We start from the raw sequence: 20,922 nt of genomic DNA, 5'->3' as shown, positions 1-20,922 counted from the left end.
CATTTTGAGGATATGATACAAAAATTACAATTTATCAAATTTATAAATTAATTATTTATAGACACAAGAACTATATTTCTCAAAAATATGCCCTAAAAATTTTACGTTTACTACCTACTTTTTTGTACAGAGGGTACCCAAAAATGTTAGGGGAGTGGTAATATATGAAAACTAACCCTGTAATTAAAATATTCTTTATGGAGAGTATGATATTAAAAATTAGTTAACACTGATGTATACCCTAAATTCTAGATGTCATCGGTCCTTTTTCTTAAATATTTAAGGAGAATCCCTGGATCTTACTCCCACCTTATCGAGGTGAGGTACCTCTTTGAGTAGTGACCTGGTAGAATGGAAGTTGTTTTACTTATTGTGCTTTTGGTACTTCCTAGCAGCAAAGCACTGATGATACCTTTCGTCACACCTAGTAAAAAGTGGTCTAGCATAATTATGTTCATTCTGAACATTATATTGAGATTGCTGGATTGCTGGATTATGATAGCAGGTAATAAAGTCAATGTACCTTCCCCAGGTATTTGTGCCTCAACCAGTACTGGGGCATTTTGAATAATACTTGGGCCAGCAATTGGGAAAGCACACTTTCTTAAATTAGTATGTATAGTACTAGTAAATGAAATATCATCAAAATGGTCTTGACATAAATAACACCTTGTTGAGGTTGGGCTTAAACCAAGTATTTTAAACCATTCGGACCTCCTAATAATGTCACTTTCAGGAAATTTAAGGAAAATTTTATTTTTGTATGAATCCTCAATAGGCCAATAGTATGTATCAGAACAAGTAGGTGCCTTGCATTTAAAAATGAATTTTCCTGGTGATAACAATATTAGGGCAGTTTTAAAATGGTAAACAACAATTTTAGGTGACCTACAACATGGTGAAGACTATTTGATAAAAAAAATTGCACTTACCCCATCCTAGGGATCTGAAACCACACAATAAAACAACAAAAAAGCTTCTATGATGAAATTACACTTTAATCACTTTAAGCTACACTTTGAACTATTTTTTGTTGAGAAAAAAAACAAAAGGACACACCCAATGGACGCCAAAACAAAAAGTAATAAGCAATGGCGACGTCTGCCGCGACGATCGATGATGCGAAGGTGGGTGGTGGCAAGGAACGAAAGAAAATCGATAATCTAATGACAATTATGACAGAAGTTGGCCCTCGATGCTGTCTAACCGAACTAAATTTGTTAGGCTAAGTTTTAGAACTTGATGATCAGGTTAGGCTACCTTTCGAACACTCTTTTAATATTCATTTCTCTGTGGTCTTCAGTCAGAGTCGCGACAAGCTTAGCAGCGGGTGTTTTTGTATAATATTTTTGGTGAGTTGCCTTTTTAAGTTTTCTTGAAAATTAAAATTAATATTATTTTTAATATTTATGGGTGTTATTTATTTAAATTATCATGGAATGGTCTAATGATTTGGTGAGTGAATTCTTGGATCTGTACGAATTATATCCCATAATATGGGACCCAAAATACCCAGACCACAAAAATAGGAACAAAGTTGGCGACGCCTGGGTGCAAATACATTCATCTTTTTCAAAGAAGGGCCAAATAAGTGTCGCAGATTTAAAAAAGAAGAAAGATTCTTTAATGTCTATATTTAGAACCCTGCTTAACAAAGTTAAAGCAAGCAACAAATTTGGTGCTGGCACAAATGACATTTTTAAACCAAACTGGTTTGCATTTGAAAAAATGCAAAATTTTCTTCTACCAGTATACCATATAGTTGTTATAGGAACTATAACTATAACTTATAGGAAGAACCCTAAACTCAGAGGTAAGTACATATAATTTTGTTTTTAAAATTTGTAAAAAAAATATTTTTCTGTAATTTTTTATGAAAAATTTTGTTTTTTTGTAAATATTTTTTTAACGTGTGTGTGTGTGTGTGTAGATTTGTGTATTATAGTGGTTTGAATTTTCGACATTTTGTGGAAAATTTTGGTTATTTTAGGAAGCAGCTCGCTGCTTCCTAAAATATATAATATATTATAGCCTATATTGCTAAAATAACTATATAGGCCGCAACCGCAGCCGCTTGCTCATCGTCACTATCCATATTTTTATTTAAAAAAACCACTACTACTCCTCTCCGCTACTGTTCTATAACTGAGGCCCTGTGGCGAACGTTTGCCAACAAAGATGCGATGTGGAATATATCACGAATTCCGCAGCGTGTGGGAGGGTAGCCGAAGCCGCAGTACGAAGGTACATTCGCCGAATACACCCATCGTCTGGGACCGGCTTCATACTTGAACGACAAAGTTGGAATAGGTCGAACTTTTGTGGAAGCGATTTTTGACGTTCAACAAAAATTGTAATATCGGTTATACAGGGATTTTTATTCGACTTTTGTTGATCAACAAAAATCGTTAAACGAAAATCGACTCGTGAGAGCCCGCCTTTAGTAGATGCACTGACATGCGCCCTTGAATTCGAAGCTGCCAGAAACACGAAAAAGCTAATTTACACTTTAAACTCATTTTCTTTTATAAGGATGACTTTTTTTCTCGATATATTTCATTGTTAGCATTTAGATTTTTATAGTTGTTTCATAGGTATATAATTAATATATAATTATATATCCACTCAAATAATACAATAAAAGCATATATAACCAAATTTATTTTACTTAAATAAAAAGAAAATATCATCATTAACTCAAGAAGTCAAATGGCGAACAGTTAAAGATTTCTTTAATTCATTGGCTGTAATATCGGAATCGCTATAAAACTCAACAGTTTTTACTGCTGAAACTTGCATAAAACCATTTTCGGAAAATCGGCCTCTAACCGCATGCGAATCCAGCCACACGAATAGAGCAATATTGTCAGATGTTAGTGTTACCTCAAAAGTGTTGGCGTTTTCTGTTTTTAATACAGACTCAATCTAAAAACTCCTATAAGTTTAAGCAATATAAAATGATATACTATAAATTACAATTAAATTAGATTTTGGAAGACTGGCCTCCTTTAGCTTTCCTGGAAACACATAATTTTGAGGACTTATGGCCACACTATCGTTAGTATTATCCTGAAGTATTAAATGGAAAAAACAGGTGTTCTCATCACAATTCTGTTCGCTTAATAACTCATCAGTTTTCAATGATTTCACCAATTTGGAAGCGCCCGAGGACTAAAAAGTGTATTAATATAAAAAAAACTCTATTTAATACTAATAATACGACTTACCAGATCATAGACATTACTATTTTCGTAAGCAGGTTCAAAATCTGAGCTGTCATACTTGTAGATTCTAACTCTGAGAGTGGCATTTTCGACATCAGTCAGCTTATCGTTAACAGTATAGAGAAGAAGTTCCCTGTTTGGGTTTATGTATCCAGTGACAATGACGTCAGAAAAAAAGTCTTTGACAAAGTAATGGAGCATTTTCCAACGACCTGTGTAATCTGGCATAAAAATTGTATATTAATTTGCCTTTTATGTGATTAGGTTACACAAATAAATTTAAAAAAAATACAGTAGCTATAAAACAAATCTATCATGCTATAATTCTTCTAAAATTTTTGCAAAGAGGAAAACTGTGGTATTTATTCATACTGTTGCCCTTTCTATCTAACTAATCTGGTATCTCTCTAAGTGTAGACCAAAGGTTTCAGTTTTTCTAGATAATAATGAAGACCTTCAAGTCTACGTCATCATTCTCATCGACAAAACTTTTTTTTACATACGTTAAAAAGACCATGGAAACTTGCTTAAACTTAAGTTCATGTCTAAATAACTTAACCAAAAAAATCCTCTCTCTATGAAAATTAAAAGAAAAATGAAAGGTATCGATTCATAATGATTATTTATACTTCATTCTACCACGTGTTTAAACCATGATTGCAAGACATACATTTTCTTAGGATAAGAACTGTTGTCCTAGTTCTAATGTTCTAATGCTCATATCTGAAATTACAATGAAAATTGCCATAATGAAGGGTTAGAAGTGTATAACCATGTGAAATGCAAAAAATCTTAATTAGCTATAAATAGCTAATAAACCTTAATATTCAGCAGATGTTCAAGACATTTGATTACATATTTTTTGTTTGAACTCATGTTCTAGGGTTGGAAATAAGAGAATAGTGGTCTGTGCTACATTTATAGTAAGGATGGTGTTTTTAGACGACTCGCACTGAATTCACTTGCAAGTACGTTTTATCATGTCTGAAATGAGTTATTATATCTTCTTCTAACTTCATAATGACAATAGATGACCTTTATTGCCTAATTTAATTATTCATATAAACTAAAATAGGACGATTGGAGTTGTATTGTAGGTATTGTCCTGTGTGTGGTCCTTATTGTTTTTTTTACATCTTCTTTACAAGAACATCTAAAAAAGGCAGTGCTGACTCAATTTCAAACGTCACTGTGAGCCTGATGCTTGGCTTTGGTTATCAGTGCTCCAGAAAGTTTGCTAGATCTGTATCGCTTTTGTCCCAAATAATAAATATGTGTCATCGACATATCGAAGCCACACCTTAATTATTAAATGGAAAAAGAAGTAGTTCGAGCGGAGGTTCGGTAGGTCTGACGTTAGTGGTCTGAAAGAGTTTGACTAAATAAGTTGAGTTTCGTACAAGAGAGTCCGTATTCAACATGACTGAACTGGAGCTGGTGACTGATCCTACTGGATTCCTTCCCTCTTCTCTGTGTATTTTCATTCTTTATCTTTCTTTGTGTATTTTAAGAAGCTCGTAGAAAAGTGGTGGCTTACTATAATGTGGAGTGAGTTTGATTCGCAATGCACCAGAGGAATAAGTACAATACTTTGCAACTGTTGATTTCAAGTCGAAATCCGGAAGAATGGTCGGCGAACCAAATTAAAGAGCCCAGTGGTTTCCAGGCCTGGTACACAGATGGATCATGGATGAAAAGCACCAATTCAGCCGGAGCTGGAGTGTACAGGATGGAAACGAACATCGGGGAATCCTTCCCGCTAGGGAAACACACCAGTTTTCCAAGCGGAGGTGTTTGCTATACTCGAAGTAGCGAACAAACGAGGCATTGAAAGGTAACGGGGGGATTTGCATCTACTCCGATAGTCAAACTGCCCTCAAGGCGATTCAGAAACCCAGGGCCAGCCCCGCGCTAGTCCAGGAATGCAGAGACGCATTGGAAAGGCTTGCAGCACACAGGGAAGTGAGACTGAGGTGGGTCCCAGGACACCAGGGTGTCGAGGGCAATGAGCGGGCCGACGAAATGGCAAGACAATGTTCCGTTAACCCCTTCGTAGGCCCCGAACCTTGTCTCGGTCTTAGCAAAAAACAAATCTCCCAGGCACTTAAGAATTGGAGAAGGACAGAAGGATGTAGACAGGCCAAGGAAATGATACCAGACCATGACGGCTCTAAAGTAAGGCGACTGCTAACAAATCTAGGTATCTGTGATAGGTGGAGTCGCCTGAGAAAGAAAATTTTCGGAGCAACGACACTCCAGCGGGAAGATCTTAAAGATCTGGACTGGGACAACGTGCAAGCCTTTATTAAAAGGACGGGCCGACTCAGTGGAGACCGCGCATTGGGAGTGGAGGCGTAGGGGTGGGTGATTCTGGGGTTGGCGAAAAGGGACTGCTCAGGCCTACTTGCCGAGCTCTAGCTTCCCCACCCTTACTACTACTACTACTACTTGCAACTGTTGCCTTGCCCTTATCCGCTGATAAGATCTTGATGTTGGTGTCCGTTTTAAAATCTGTTAATGAGAATTGTTCGTGTCTAGAGATATTCATTTTTTGTGTTTTAATTACCGGTTGAACTATACTCTATTTCAGAAGTGTGTAGAGCAATAAAACCTCATTAGGTATGCAAAAGTGGTACCTGGTGATCCACCAATATTTTATGCCACTACCTTAGTTGGGTATTAGTTTCAATGTAAAATTCTTTCTTTTCGTTGATTGCAGGTAGTGCCACCCGGTTTTGGGTCAATTTATGAGTTTTGCCCATTGTTACCCACTGATAAACATTGAAAACGGTTCGCCAAAGGCGTGCAACTGGGGCTTGTTTTTTACCTTATAATTAATGTACTTAAATGCTATTTTATTTTAGAAAGTTACTTTTGTTTAAATGGAATAATATATTTTTTTCACAAATTTATTGAACATAATATGTAGAGTAAAACAGTTGAAAATGTCACTTTTGGATCTGGCACTTTTTGAACAGTGTATAACAATTTTAAATTATAATAGATTGTAGTCTTCTTCGTCATCTGAGGAACTGTCATCACCTCTTGACATTATAATTAAAGGATCGACTGTCTGATCGATGAGGTTGTCAAGATCCCACATTTTGTCCTCTTGCTTAATTACATGCTGGACTGCTTTTCGCCAATTCTCTGGTGTCGCTTCCGTAATGGCTTGATCAAACAGTAGCTTAACATCTTTCATTTTAAAAGTCGTGTTTTGTCTTGCTACAAATCCTTTTACCTGCGCCCATATCAGTTCTATAGGATTTAGTTCGCAATGATATGGCGGTAAGCGCAGTACAGTTATATTATATTTTTCGGCTATATCTTCCACGGCGTATTTCATGAAACGAGTTTTGTGTAAGTTTGCTATTGCCAGCAGTTCTTTTTTTATCAAATTTGCTTCAAACGCAATACCTTTTGCAGTCAGCCAATCGATAATTTCTTGCTTTCTCCAACTTGAAGTTGGCGTCTTCTCTATTCGCCGTGAATGATAGCTTGCGTTATCCATAACCACCACCGAATTAGCCGGAAGAAATTTTATCATTTCACCAAAATAGTCCTCGAAAACGTCTGAGTTCATGTCTTCATGGTAATCTCCTGTGCGAGTCGACTCAAAGGTTAGCAGACCTTCTTTTAAAAATCCCTCTTCGCTTCCAATATGTGTGATTATAAGTCTTTTTCCTTTTCCCGAAGGTACTTTAATACCCGTAGACAGGCCTTCTATGAAAGCTTGGCGAGCACTGGTTATATTTTTGTCTTGCCACATTTTTTGGACTATATAACCTTCGTTAATCCACGTCTCATCAAGATAAAAAACTTTCTTTTGCTCCCTGCGGTACTGCTTGATACTTCTCAAGTATTGTCGTCTCCAACAAACAATTTCGTCGCTCTCCAGTAAAAGTGCTTTGCGGTTATGCTTTTCCCAGGCAAAATCCATATTTTTTAAAGTTTTCCATAAAAGTTTTCTACTTATCAACGGAATACTGTCATCTCGGCCAAGCTCCATTAAAATTTTGTCTAGGGTGGGTATTTCCTTTTTAAAATAAAAAGAGTGAACTTTTCTTCGAATTATACATTTAGCATTTTCATCAAGGACTTTTGTAGGTCGTCCTGGCTTTTGCTTGGGAGATTCCACTTGACCTGCTACTTTTCTTTCCCGCAACAATTTAAAAATGGTGGACTTTCCAATTCCACTCATTCGAGAACATTTTTCAACAATTTCTTGCACAGTAAAACTAGGGTAATCGTGTTTTATGCAATCATGTACATTTAAAATAATAACTTTTTCACTCAGCGATAGTGGAGAATTTTTAGTACATCTTTTCGTTGGACTAAATACCTCCATTTTTTAAATATTGGGATAATAATATTGTGATTATACTACAGCGTAGCAGTGACTACTAACGTTTAAAATATGATTTAAAAGTATTTATAGTCTGCATATATTACCTGACCCCATTTTTGCATGTTACAAAGCGTTAAAAGATAGGTACCTATACAAAAGGATTAAAAGTATTTATTTAGTATTTAATCTCTTTCAAAATAAAGGCATTTAATCCGTGAAAATTAAATTCATAAATATTATAAGTACCTGCGCCTATGAACTACCACGAAATGTAGCCAAACAGAACGGAATTCCCCAGTTTATTGCTCTATACACTTCTGAAATAGAGTATAGAGTATTTGTCATAACGAAGTTCGTCGGCTTTTGCCAGGGGTAACCTGAAAAACTCCATAAAAGTGATAATATTCAAGATGATTGACTGGAGAATGGGTCTGTCTTGCTTGTGCGTGCCGTTTTGAGATTTTAAAACTTTGACTCGTGTTTGAGTTTTAAAATGTTCCTAGCTTAACAGTAGATCTTGGCAAAGATTGACAAATATTCTTCATGTATATTATACTCTTTAATTTTTTGGTTGTTCACAGTCATTTGACAACTGTGCCTTTCTCCGACCATGATATCCAATTTGAGATCGCAGTAGTTCTTTACTGGCGTGTTCTAGAATACGTACTGTAATAATCCGGTAGAATAGTTATTGCTGTTAGTTATTTTATTTCTTTACGAGTGCCTCCCCTTTCAAAAATAGAAATAGAATTATTTAAGGTAGCTAAAGCTTATTACCTAAATATAATAAAATTATTTGACTTACCAATACTAGACCAACTGGGAGCAACCCAAACATCATTCAAATGCCAAAACATAGCTCCCATAGTCATTCCCCGTCCATCCTCAGTTAAGTAACTTCGATACCTTCTATAATGTTCAGTTTGCATTCTCATAGCCTGGGCAGCATACACCTCTGATAAATAAATCATGGCACTACTATAATCATCACTATCTGAACTGGGCAAATTCAAATTTTCAGCTATAAGGTTGGCGATTTCTTGATTGCCATTCTGGCGATGTTGACGCCATTTCATAAATTGACTGTCGAATATCAGATCTGAGGTATCGTTGGTGGCTGTCATCCAAGTATCTTCGAACGGTAGTGATTGAAAACCGTATTCTGATGCGAAACGTGGTATTGGATATGAGCTTGGATCCCAAGGATCACTTGTGTAATTGAAGTAGTGTACTAATATAAAGAAATATTATTTTTAATGATGATAGAGGTTTTAATTGTCTCAAAATGTTAACATTATACCGGGTGGTCACTAAGAATATACCTCTCGACTTTATGTTGGGCAACGTTAGTCGTATGGCATACGGAAAAAATCTTATTATTGTTGAAATCTCTGTAAACTTTTTAAAAGTTTCTAGAGCATCTCCCCACCATTTTCTTTTAGCAGAGGGAGAAAATGGTGAATACAAATTCTCATCGCTTCTTTGACAATTACATTTTTTTCCGCAGCTCATACGACTAATACTTCATAAGATACACCCGAGTGTTTATTGAGACTATATTTCTCAATGTATTTGAAACTAATATATTTTGCGGTAGGACTTACTATCTCCCCACAATTCAGAATTTAGGTCTTGAGGCGACGAACTGTTGACCAGAGTCCAATTTCCGTTACTGGGACTTGAGCTTAGGAAAATGGCGGTGCCGGCCGACGTTTGGTTGACTTTAAATTTGATCGTGTCATTGAATAAATCGAGATAATTTTGTATGTAACGATTCTTGTTTGTGTCAGTATTGAATCTGTAATAAATAAGTGTAAGTAAAATATTCAAAAACTTAAATATGTCAGCATTCCGTGGAATTTATTTCATTATATCAAAGTTTCCGAACAGATTTATTGAGCAAGTTTACAGAACTCTTTAGAATGTTTGTGCTCGATTAAATGAGTATCGTCACCAGAATATTACATTAAAAAAATAAGTTTTACATATATGATAAATAAAAAGGTTTAAAAATTTAGAATCATATAAACTTACTTTGATTCTAGTATTTGCTCCACCTTATTATTTCCACAAAAGACCATCACAGAGGGATGTCGCCAAAGATCATTGAAGTTCTGTTGTACTTCAGTAAAAACATCTTTCAAAAACTCTTCATTAGCAGGGTAGAGGGCGCTGCTGAACATGAAATCGTGCCAAATCATTATTCCTAGCTGGTCAGCTAAGTTGTAAAATTCTTGGGGCAGATATGTACCTACACATAATATATTGCGAGTGTGCTTATATAAACCGTAATATTAGAAAAAAAATGGTAATTTTTGTGTAAAAATAATATAGGGTGTTTCAGAACTATGGGATCAAACTTCTGGGGGTTGGTCAGTGCAACCGAAGAATCCATTTGAGTATAGGAACCCATGTCCGGAAATGCGTCACTACGCCACTACAGCCCTAAGACGCGTTAAAATTTATAAAAAACATTAATTACCTAAATAGGATCTACTGCATTTACTTTTACCTTTTGTATATGATACCATAACAACAATTGTTTAAATTCAACGCTTATCAATGTCAATTCTCAATGTCATGTTTAAACATTTTATAGCTTACAATTTTTAAATATTTATTGCTTGGTTGGTCTGGTAAGAAAAAAAAGAAGAACTTTTTTTCTTTTCTTTTGTAAATTTGTTACTTATCTTTTTAGTTAAGCACAAGGTGGATTTAGACAATTCAGTGAGAGATTTAAAGTGGACTGTATTTGTGTGATTAAAAGTAAATGTGGAAAGGTCGAAAAACCAGCCTTTAAAGATCCTTACCTTAAGGTGTCTGTATCCAGCTTCAGCAGGCCTGCTTTGGACTTCTTGGGTCTTCTAATTCGGGTTGAATCACTAAGAGTGGTTGCGGGTTTGATAAGTAAATCACGATCTGTGATGCGGTAAGATTAAGACAACAGTTGCGGAAATAAACGTATAGATCACGACACTGGAATCAATGCGCGATGATAAAGTGCTAACAAGGAAGTCGTCTTCTCTCTGGTCTCCGTTCAGCACAAACCAAAGAAATTTAGACATTTAAAGGGTATCGTACACGCGCAGATTTGTTGTTGTTAAGACTTTATATAAAAATATTAATTAAATTGGTTATAATAAAAGGAGAAAATTAAATTAAATGAAATGGTAGTTTTAATTTGGAGAGAAAAACAAAGAAATATTATGAAAAGAAAAAATTTAAACTATTTGGACGTTCACAAACTAAATGTGGACGGACCATTGCTAATGGAAAACTTTACCAATCAAGAATTGGCGGATATGCATTTGGCATACGGAGCAACAAACTGCAATGCACGAGCAGCATCGCAGTTGTCGTTATCCCTAACGACAGCATCCTGGATACAAACAGTTTATTGCGGTTCATCGGCGGCTCGCTGAGACAAGCATGTTTAAGACCAAGATGCATGATACTGGTGTTGCTCGAACCGTAAGAACGGTCGAATTTGAAGAAGAGGTGCTTCAGCGAGTTGCCGATGAACCATCAAATAGCACACGTGACGTCGCTAAGAATATGAATACGAGTAACGCTTCTGTCTGGCGGGTACTACACGAGCAACAACTCCATCCTTACTACTTCCAGAAAGTTCAAGGTATGACTGCAGCCGATTATCATCCTAGAGTTCAATTTTGTCGGTCAAGCCTTTTTCACAAGAGACGGTATTTTTAATAGTAGGAATAGCCATGTTTGGGACGAAGAAAATCCTTATGCCATTTTTACAAGAAAACATCAGAATCGTTGGTCTGTCAACGTATGGGCAGGCATTGTTGATGATTATTTAATTAGGCCATACCTTCTACCGGAACGGTTAACAGGACCTATTTATCTGCGTTTCTTGGAGGAAGTTCTCCCAGAACTCCTTGAAAATATTCCACTAAATGTTAGACAGCAAATGTGGTTTCAGCATGATGGAGCACCGGCTCACTTTGCTATACAAGTACGCGAGTATTTGGCTCAGCGGTTTGGGCACCGTTGGATTGCCAGAGGTGGAGCAGTTTCTTGGCCTCCTAGGTCACCCGATTTAACGTCGCTCGATTTTTTCATGTGGGGACATGTAAAGTCTTTAGTCTACGAAAGTCCAGTAGAATCAGAGCTAGACTTAATTGGACGAATAACAGCAGTATTGCAAATCATTCAAAACGAAGATCAAATTTTTAGTGTAGTCCGCCGAAATCATGTGCGGCATTTAAATCGGTGTATTGAGGTTGGAGAAAGACATTTTGAACAATTGTTGTGATGGTATCATATACAAAAGGTAAAAATAAATGCATCAGATCCTATTTAGGTAATTAATATTTTCTCTAAATTTAAACGCGTTTTAAGGCCCTAGTGGCGTAGTGACACATTTCCGGTCACATGGGTGCCAACACTCAAAATGGATTCTACCGTTGCACTGAACAACCCCTAGAAGTTTGATCCCATAGTTCTGAAACACCCTAAATGTAAGGTAAGTATATCAAAGTGTATAATCACATTACATTCAGATGTGGACTTACCGCCACCCCATACTCTTAACATGTTCATGTTGGCATCTTTGACACTTTGAAGTAAGTTTTTAATAGTGTCAGGATTTTTAATTAACTCTGGTAAAATGTTTAATGGGACCAAGTTGGCGCCTTTTATAAAAATAGGCTTTCTGTTAATTTTCAAGTAAAATGTAGCTCCGTTTCCTAAAAAAAATTAAGTTTGTTTAGGGCATTTTCCCATTTCAATGGTACTGACCAAGTGGTTCTTGTACGAGCTCAATTGTTTTAACACCCATCATGATTGATTTACTATCATAAACGTCATTCCTGTTATCCGCATTCGCAAATTGTGCACGAAGTTCATAAAGAGGTTGATCTCCATAGCCATTAGGCCACCAGGGACTAAAAATGTGTAAAAACATAAATGCTGTTTTTTAAGTAATTTTACTGTAACTACATACTTTAACCAAAATTCTTCAATAATCATTCTTACTCCTTTACAAATTTCTCCTGTTTCACTTACTGAGACATTGACATTATAGTACTGATATAATTCGCTGTTGGATGAGTATATCTCAAGTCTGAAAATAATAAAACCAATTTAAATTAGAAAATGGGAGAAGTGGTTGCTTGTATCAGGATGTAATTTTATTTAAATTTTAATTAGTTTACAATGAATCCGAACTATAGCAGAGACTATTAAAGCGGCATAAGTTCCATCATAAGAGAATTTCTTTTAAAAAAATTGGCAATTATTACAGATTTGATTTCCGTGAAGCAACAAATTTACCAGAATGACAAAAAAACTATGGGGCGCATGCTCAAGAAGTCGATGTAGATAATGTCAAATTTTATTAATAATTTTAAATATAAATTTAAATACCTAAATAAGTCTAACAAGCTTCTAATATCCACAAATTATGAAACTACAGAGAATAAGAGTATAGAGTTTAATTTGAAAATTATATTTACTATTTCTTATATTTAATACTTCTCAGTCCTACCCTGAAGAGGCCAAAAAGTGGAAGAAGCCAATAAATGATTATTATGTGACATTCCACTCTTGATTTCAGCACTAACTAGGCATTTCGCTATACAATTTGGCAACTTAAATAGTTGATAGTTTGATGGCATCAAGTTTATTAAAATCAGCCAATCAGAATAAACACGGGTGCTGAATCCTATAACGGAATGTCTAAATGCATCTTGACAACCCGAAAATATTCTGTTAAATAGAACCTATCTAATGTAATGCCTACCAACTTCTTCTATGAGTTAACCTTAAATAGTTTGTTTTTAAAACCTAACTTGACTCAATAGAAAAATTTCGGAATAGATTACTCATATCTGAAAAATGTCAGGCTATTTTTAGCGAAGCCTTTATGATTGTTTTTATATAAGTCACTTAGATCACATGCATTAGGTCATATCAGGGTTAAGTACGACGTATCAGCAGGTGATAGAGGAAAGTAGCCTAATACTGCATAGGTTCCTAATATCGTACATTACTCTAAATCTGTAATAGCACAGCGCCATCTCGTAACTTCCATAGTAATCAAGAGAACTATTACGCAGATCATTTCCTACAAGAATTACAGAATCCTATCATTGATTATAAAACGTCATTTTGCTACTGTAGCGGTTTTCGATGTACATAGATTTTAACAGTGTATAATTTTTGGCGTTATTTCTGGAAAAGGTAGGTTAAATTATTTGTTTGTTACATACCATATCATTAAGTAGATTGCAGATGATACCTTTCAATGTATAAATTGCTTCTGTGAACTATTTTTTAAATGTAAAAAAAAAACGGTAAATTAAGTGAGGTTATGTACTGTAATATCGGATACTTTTGGTTTCCTAATATCGTATAGTATTCAATATTTGGAACCAGTTTTCTGGAGCTGCTTTTAAATGAATCAATTGATTTTCTGTCATAGATACTTGTGTTTTACTCTCTTTTTTTTAATAATAAATGCGAATAAGTTTCATATACCATATTATTATGGTTTTAACCTTGATTAAGGAGGTTTTTTGCTTTTTTTTTCTAGATGAACGGAAAACAAGAGAAAGGTCGTAAAACATGGGATGCAAGAGCCATGGAGCTTGCGGTAAATGCTGTTAGAAGCAAAGAAATGGGGTATTTAAAAGCGTCAAAAATATATTAAGTTCCAAGAAGTACCCTTGTTGATTACGTAAAATCAGACAAGCCAATAGAAGTATTAATAGCTACGAAATTAGGAAGAAGACCTGCGCTAAGCAACGAAATTGAAAATCTGATATTAGAAGGCTTGCGTTTCAGCTAGCTATCCAGAACGGGCTACAATATCCTTCTTCTATGACGAAATCAAGTGCAGGAAAAAAGTGGCAAAAAGGGTTTTTAAAGAGACATCCTGGACTGAGTTTTAGAAAGCCACAGGGTGTATCTGCAGCACGCATAAAAGGGTTTACTCGAGAAAATTGCGCGGCTTTTTTTGATCTGTTAGAGCCCGCCTTAGCAGAAATCAAATTGAATCCAGCCAGATTATTTAATGTAGATAAAACAGGCATTCAGTTCAACACAAACATTCAAGGGTTCTCAGCTTACGAGGTAAAAGGCAAGTTGGGGCCTTGACGACATCCGAAAGGGGAGCTCTTGTTACTGTAGTGACTTGTATAAGCGCTACCGGAATATATGTGCCACCTATGCTAGTATTTCCTAGAAAAAATATGAAGCCTGAACTTCTAAATGGAGCACCGCCAGGAACGATCGCCAGATGTCATCCGTGGATTTAGCATGATCTGTTTACAGCTTGGTTAACACATTTTATAAAGCATGTTAAACCAGCAAAGGGCGATCCAGTGGTTTTAATATTAGACGGGTACTACTCTCATATGCGCAACACCCCTTTAATTGATTTAACAAGGGAAAACTATGTGCATATTTTATGTCTACCTCCTCATTCGACACATAAGATAAAACCCCTAGACGTAGCTTTTATGTCTCCATTTAAAACATATTATGCATTGGAGATTGAGTCATGGCTTAAAAATAACCCAGGAAGGGTGGTAACTCACTATCAGGTCGCTGAGCTGCTAGGGAGAGCATACCTACGTGCTGCAAGCGTTGAAGTGGCCGTAAATGGTTTTAGAAAATGTGGAATTTTTCCGCTCAACAGGCATGTATTTCGAGACGATGATTTTGCTATTCATTCCCAACGTGAAAGAACCACGCCACCACCCCAACAACTTGATGAGAACAGGCCGGAATCGGAGGAAATAGGAAGCGAAGATGAAATACCTCTATCTTCTATGAGGGACAGGATTAAAACACCTGATGCTATCCCCACAAAATCCTTAACAAATAGCTTGACCACTCCTTCTACAAACAGAAAGTTGGTGAAACCGACAGATATCAGCCCTATGCCTAGTTGCTCGTACACGTCCGGATCTACGAATAAGCGAGGAAGACGTGGCACTACTGTGTTAATAACTGGATCGCCTTACAAATCAGAACTGGAAGAAGCTTTAAACAAAAGAAAATTAGAAACAGTTCCGATTTAAAACAGAAGCACAAAAGCTAAACCAAAAAAAAATGGTAAAGGGAAGGGAAAAGCTAAAAAACCTCTCACCTCAACCAGTGATGATGACACTGATACTGAATTGCAGTTAGTAGACAGTGATGATGATATGGACAGAGATGCCGAAGACGCCGAGTGTATGTATTGCAATAATTTTTATTCAGAGGACAGAGCAGGGGAAAAGTGGATCAGATGCAATCAATGCTTTCGTTGGTGCCATGAAGAATGTGCAGGAACTGACAAAAATCTATGGTTTATTTGTGAGATGTGCTTAGATTAACTTTAAGGTTTTTCATAAAGTTTTTGAACGTATTTTCAATTTAATATTAATAAAAATCTAAACAAATACCTATGTTTTTTTATTTTAAACGTTCCGAATGTCGGATATATGCGCTATTAAGAACACCTATTATCCGATATAAGGAATCCAATTTCAAAATAATAATTTATGCACTGTTATGTTTTTTTTACTTTTGTGAAAGTTAGAGCCAGTTAGAGCTATTTCGGGTCACATAATGAAAGAACATATATCATCCTAACCGTCTTTAACATGCAATTAATTTATGTGGTATGTAGGTATTTTTTGTAAATTAAAAGAAAAAAGTATCCGATAATAGGCAACTTTCCTCTATGAGATATTAATAGACTCAACTGATTTAGAAAGTTTAAAATCATCAGCACACCATCAACATTGACTTGCTTATTTCGCATACAAGAAACAATAAGGGTTTCAGGTTAGATTCCTACGCCAACTATGGCGATGGAAACTATAATAAACCTAAGTGCTCTTGCCTTGTTTCTACAATCCGCAGTTCAGATTACAGTAACCAGGCTAATCTGAAGAGTGATGTAAGAAGTGATGAAATTAAAGAATGCATACACACGCTAAACATAATATTCCCGGAGAGTGAAATAACCATCAAATACATCAAGATAAACTTACAAGAGATTCCCAGTAACGTATCCTTTTCTGTTTGGTTCAAAAAAGGTATCTATAGATAAGTACCATTCTACTTCTTCTGAACTGTCGTCATATATAACTCTCGTTTGTATGTAACGAATGGCAGACTCATCAAAACACTCTATGAATACTGGTTTCCTAAAATAACACATATATGAGGCGTTGCCGATAGTAAGGGCGAACTCAACAAAAGCAAGTTTCGAGAAAATTGCGTTTAAAAAAAATTACAAAAGGCGAATTCAACAAAAAGTGGGCAACATTATGATTTTGTACTTTTTTCTTTTTTAATTCAATTACATAACTTTTTTTATTTTTAATTAATTTTTTTCACACATTTAGTGTTACTCACAGAAATAAAATTTAAAAATTTAGGTATGGTTAAACAAAACTCTTAACGCCACATTCACTAAGAGGGTTTGAGTTGAAATTTAATTTATTGAATTGAAACACTTTTATTGAATCTAAACGTGATTTTTTTAAAATGAAATAAAAAAATGTAAATTTAAGTATTTATTGCAATTGTAGTATTTTGCGAAGGAAAGAGTTTTGTTTTAGGTATAGCTGTAGTTTGATTTTTTTGCTTTTATTTTTATATATCCCGATTGATCTTTATACGTATCATCCATTTGCTTGTGGGAGATCATTTCACCACCCAATGCCAGAAATAACTCATAGTCGTCGATACCATGCCATTTTCCTTTTAGAATGCTATTGTGCTGCATCACTATTATTAGTAATTGTTAAAAATGTCCGCCGTTAACGTTGTACAGCAACTATTCAAAGTATTTCCGCACATTGTAGAAGGCAAAAATATCGGCTGAAATTTAATGGCATTCATTAGTAATGCGATTTAGAAAATCCGCAAAACAATTTAGGCTGAGTAGCACAGATTTTCGATGTCGAGACAAATCGGGTGATCTAGCGGGTCTTTTGGTGGGATCTTTTCTCCCAATTCATCTACCGGGTATGTGAGAGTGTTTCCAGTAAAATGTTTAAAAATCCATTGCCCGACGACCGGAGCCTGAATTTAAAAAACGAAAGGCCATTTAGTAAAAGGCTAATATTGGGTTAATTTGTTTTAACAAGGTTAACATTGTGAAAGGGTTGAAGTTTCAAGAGAATTTATGTGTAAATATGTCCAACATGAAACAAAAATATTGTTAATGCATCATTAATTTCAAATTTTACTCTATTTCGCGCGGAATATGTACCACATTTTTCTTCCATAATCTGGGCACGATGTGCAAGGTCAAAGCACAGATCTAACTAGCTCCGCAGCGTGCGGAGCTATTTACATATGTGGTCGAAGCACTTGTACGAGAGCAACGACGGTGAAAACGAGTAAATTTTTGGTGTTGGTACTAAGTCAATCAAATTCAAATTCAAATTCAAAATTCAAAATTGTTTATTTTGCCAAAAGTAAAAAAATACAAGTATCATTTAGTTACACATAATATATACAGTTGACAAAAAAGGACCAATTCACGATTACAAAACCGGTAACAGTGACCGCTGAGCGGATGCCTGCGAAAGGACCCTTAACCTAATAAATAGCTACTATAATAAATACAAAAAAAAATAAAGTAAAAAATAGTACATATAAAGTATGCAAAGAAAAATAAATAAAAAACTACTTAATAAAATAATTCCCAAAAAAAAAACAAAAGAAAACAAAAAACAAAAAGACAAATTAAAAATAAGAGTTCTGAAGAGAATGGGAGCGCGCAGAAGGAAAACGAGTCTTGATGACAGTTAGATTTTAGGGATAAGTCAGGGCGTGGCAGAATATTAGAAACAATACGAAATAAAAAAATAAAAAATCAAATAAAAAATCTCAACATCGAAATTATTATAATATTGATCTTATTTAAGTACTTAAATTTATTTATGTGACTTTTAAAACTTATAACCTAGTCTGTTCTTCCAATAGGATCTTATTTATTGAATTTTTAAAAAACAAAAATTTTGAATTCTTAAGGACTTGTGTCAAGCTATTCCACATTTTAACAGCAGTGTATGCAAAACTTTTTTCATAGCACGAAGTTCTATGGTGGGGTACAATATAGCTTTGGTCATTGGCGGTACGCTGTAGCCCTAAAGTAGTTCTTGGAAGCGGTTTAAATTTTTCTAAAAGGTAGGGGGGTTTGCCAGTACTTATTACTCTGTGTATAAAACAGTAAAAATGTTGTTTTCGTCTGTTGGCCATATTTAAAATTTTAAATTCATTTAGATAGGGCGTTATATGCTCTCTATAAGATATATTATATGATAACCTCATACACCAGTTTTGCATCTTTTGAATGGACCTTTTAGTTACCAATGATAGCGAGTCACCATAGACAACCTCACAATAGTCAAACAGGGACAGAACCAGAGAATTACATAAAAAATATTTTTGTTTTTGAGGTAGATACTTTTTAATATAATTAATATTTTTAAGTCTTAAATATGCAGTGGAAAGTTTACTATTTATGTGTTGCTGAAAAGATAGGTTTGTGTCAAAAATAACCCCCAAATTTTTTGCATTTTGAACATTAAAACAATTTAATTAATTTTCCGTTTAAAAACCATTGTGTGATGGTGGTGAGCCTGGACTGCAATTAAGGGGATCTCCGTTAAGAAGACCACAACGAATTATTCGATAAGTGCCCATTTGAGTAGTGTGGTACATTCATTTTAATTCCTACAATTTTCTTACTTGCGTTAGCAATTACTTACTACAATTTTCAAATACAGTCCACAACCTTTTTCAATTTTCTATTTATGCGTTGACAAATATACTGATGTGCAGATTTTTTAAAATTTCCCATACAAAGCTATAAACCTGAACTATTTTCGATGGACCATGTTGTTTAATACTATATCTGTGATTTACATACCATATACCCATACTTGGAAAAGACGGAGCGAAGTCCCAAGAAAAAGACGCCTGCATTTTCCTGATCATATTAACATGACATTCGGACATAAAATCATTAGTTGGACATGGAGATGGAATCATGTTATTAGAAAGCTGTTCATTATACAATGTTAAGGCTCGTTCTACTGGATTTGCAAAGAACACTTTTAATGTGTTGTTGTTGCCATTAGTCTAGATTTAAAATGATATATATATTACATACGTAAAAAGATATTGTAGAATATTATTTAATACCTCTAATATATCCCTAACGTCAAAAACATACCGAAGAAACATATTTTTTGTTTCACCAAGAGTAACATTATTTAGTTCTATTGTGGCAAACGTATCCACACCTTCGAATACTAAATTGACATTTTCGTAATCGAAAATACCTGGATCCACTAAAAGGGTTAAAAATGGTTAAATTTGTTTTAAAGTTGGGTAATTTTCTATCTGTATTTAAAGCCTTAGATCAAAATATAAACAACCAAACTTATATGGAATGTCGAATGAGAATCTCGACAAATCTATCTGTTGTCTTTTTAACTTTCCTATATTTTTATAGAAATTAATATTTACTCCCAAAACGTTCTTAATATGCCAATGTTAAAACTTGTTAACTGAAATAGTTATTAAAAGAACTATTCAAATTTAGAATAATCCAAGGTGGTGCCTTTAAAATTCCTTTTACGGAAAAAAAGTTTAAGATAGTCGTTAATTTATGAAGGGAGTAAGAAATACTGATACTGATACTTTTTTTTCGGACTTTAAATGCATTAACCCATCTTTAATCCCATATAATATGTAATTTACCTGTAAAATTAAGAGCGTAAGTCCAATTTATGTTACCCACCCATCTGGTAGTATTATCATTGTACCCATAAAAAATATCGTCGATGATTCCTTGGTTCATAAGATCCGTGTATACTCCACCAGGTACTGTAGTTGGAAATTCATACCCTGAAATGGTATTAAATATTCGTGCACCTAATTGATTATTTTTGAATATTTATGTTTCTTACAATAATCAGTCTCTTTAGCAATCCAAGTACCATCTAAACTTAACTTATAATTAGTCTTACAATAAGCTTTGTTCAAATATATAGCTAAAAAAGCAAAAATAAACTTTAAATAATTCGGTATAAACATAACTCAGTTAATGCTTCGGTTTCTTTCTGAAAAGACTTGAATGGAATTGTTGTTTTGAATGTATAAAAATAAATAAGTGGTGGTAAAAACAAAAATCTTCAAAATTGGACGATATACTTAACGAACACAATGGCTATCTTGTAGATAAGTATTAAAAAATAGATACCGCTAAATTTACCATTGTATGAAAATTTAGTGCAGCTTCAGAGCATTTTTAATGATTATAATAAATAAAACTTGAACTGAATATCGGTTTCCTGTAAAAATTTC

At 34.7% G+C, this 20,922-nt stretch overlaps 1 protein-coding gene across 1 annotated transcript; it reads right to left on the bottom strand.

The window, feature by feature from the left end:
• Window positions 1-2,644: 2,644 nt before the first annotated feature.
• LOC126736025 (beta-mannosidase-like) lies at window positions 2,645-20,705 on the bottom strand. The gene is made up of 14 exons (XM_050440214.1): window positions 20,526-20,705; window positions 20,317-20,463; window positions 19,756-19,904; window positions 19,481-19,692; window positions 16,584-16,739; window positions 12,542-12,661; window positions 12,337-12,482; window positions 12,111-12,284; window positions 9,607-9,823; window positions 9,177-9,370; window positions 8,378-8,803; window positions 3,228-3,445; window positions 2,977-3,171; window positions 2,645-2,925 (listed from the first exon to the last, which is right to left on the bottom strand). The coding sequence occupies exons 1-14, from the start codon at window positions 20,650-20,652 to the stop codon at window positions 2,698-2,700; spliced, it is 2,709 nt and encodes a 902-aa protein (XP_050296171.1). The 5' UTR covers window positions 20,653-20,705; the 3' UTR covers window positions 2,645-2,697.
• Between the last annotated feature and the right edge of the window lie 217 nt (window positions 20,706-20,922).

This window comes from Anthonomus grandis, chromosome 5, assembly GCF_022605725.1.
Source record: "Anthonomus grandis grandis chromosome 5, icAntGran1.3, whole genome shotgun sequence".
Classification (NCBI taxonomy): domain Eukaryota; kingdom Metazoa; phylum Arthropoda; class Insecta; order Coleoptera; family Curculionidae; genus Anthonomus; species Anthonomus grandis.
This window is presented reverse-complemented; position numbering and strand designations above follow the sequence as displayed.

Coding starts and splice junctions, on each gene's coding strand:
- LOC126736025 (XM_050440214.1), bottom strand. CDS start 20,652: ATGTTTATACCGAATTATTTAAAGTTTATTTTTGCTTTTTTAGCTATA. Junction 12,285..12,336: donor GCTCGTACAAGAACCACTTG/GTCAGTACCATT, acceptor AATTTTTTTTAG/GAAACGGAGCTACATTTTAC. Junction 9,824..12,110: donor GTTAAGAGTATGGGGTGGCG/GTAAGTCCACAT, acceptor TATTATGTGTAG/GTACATATCTGCCCCAAGAA.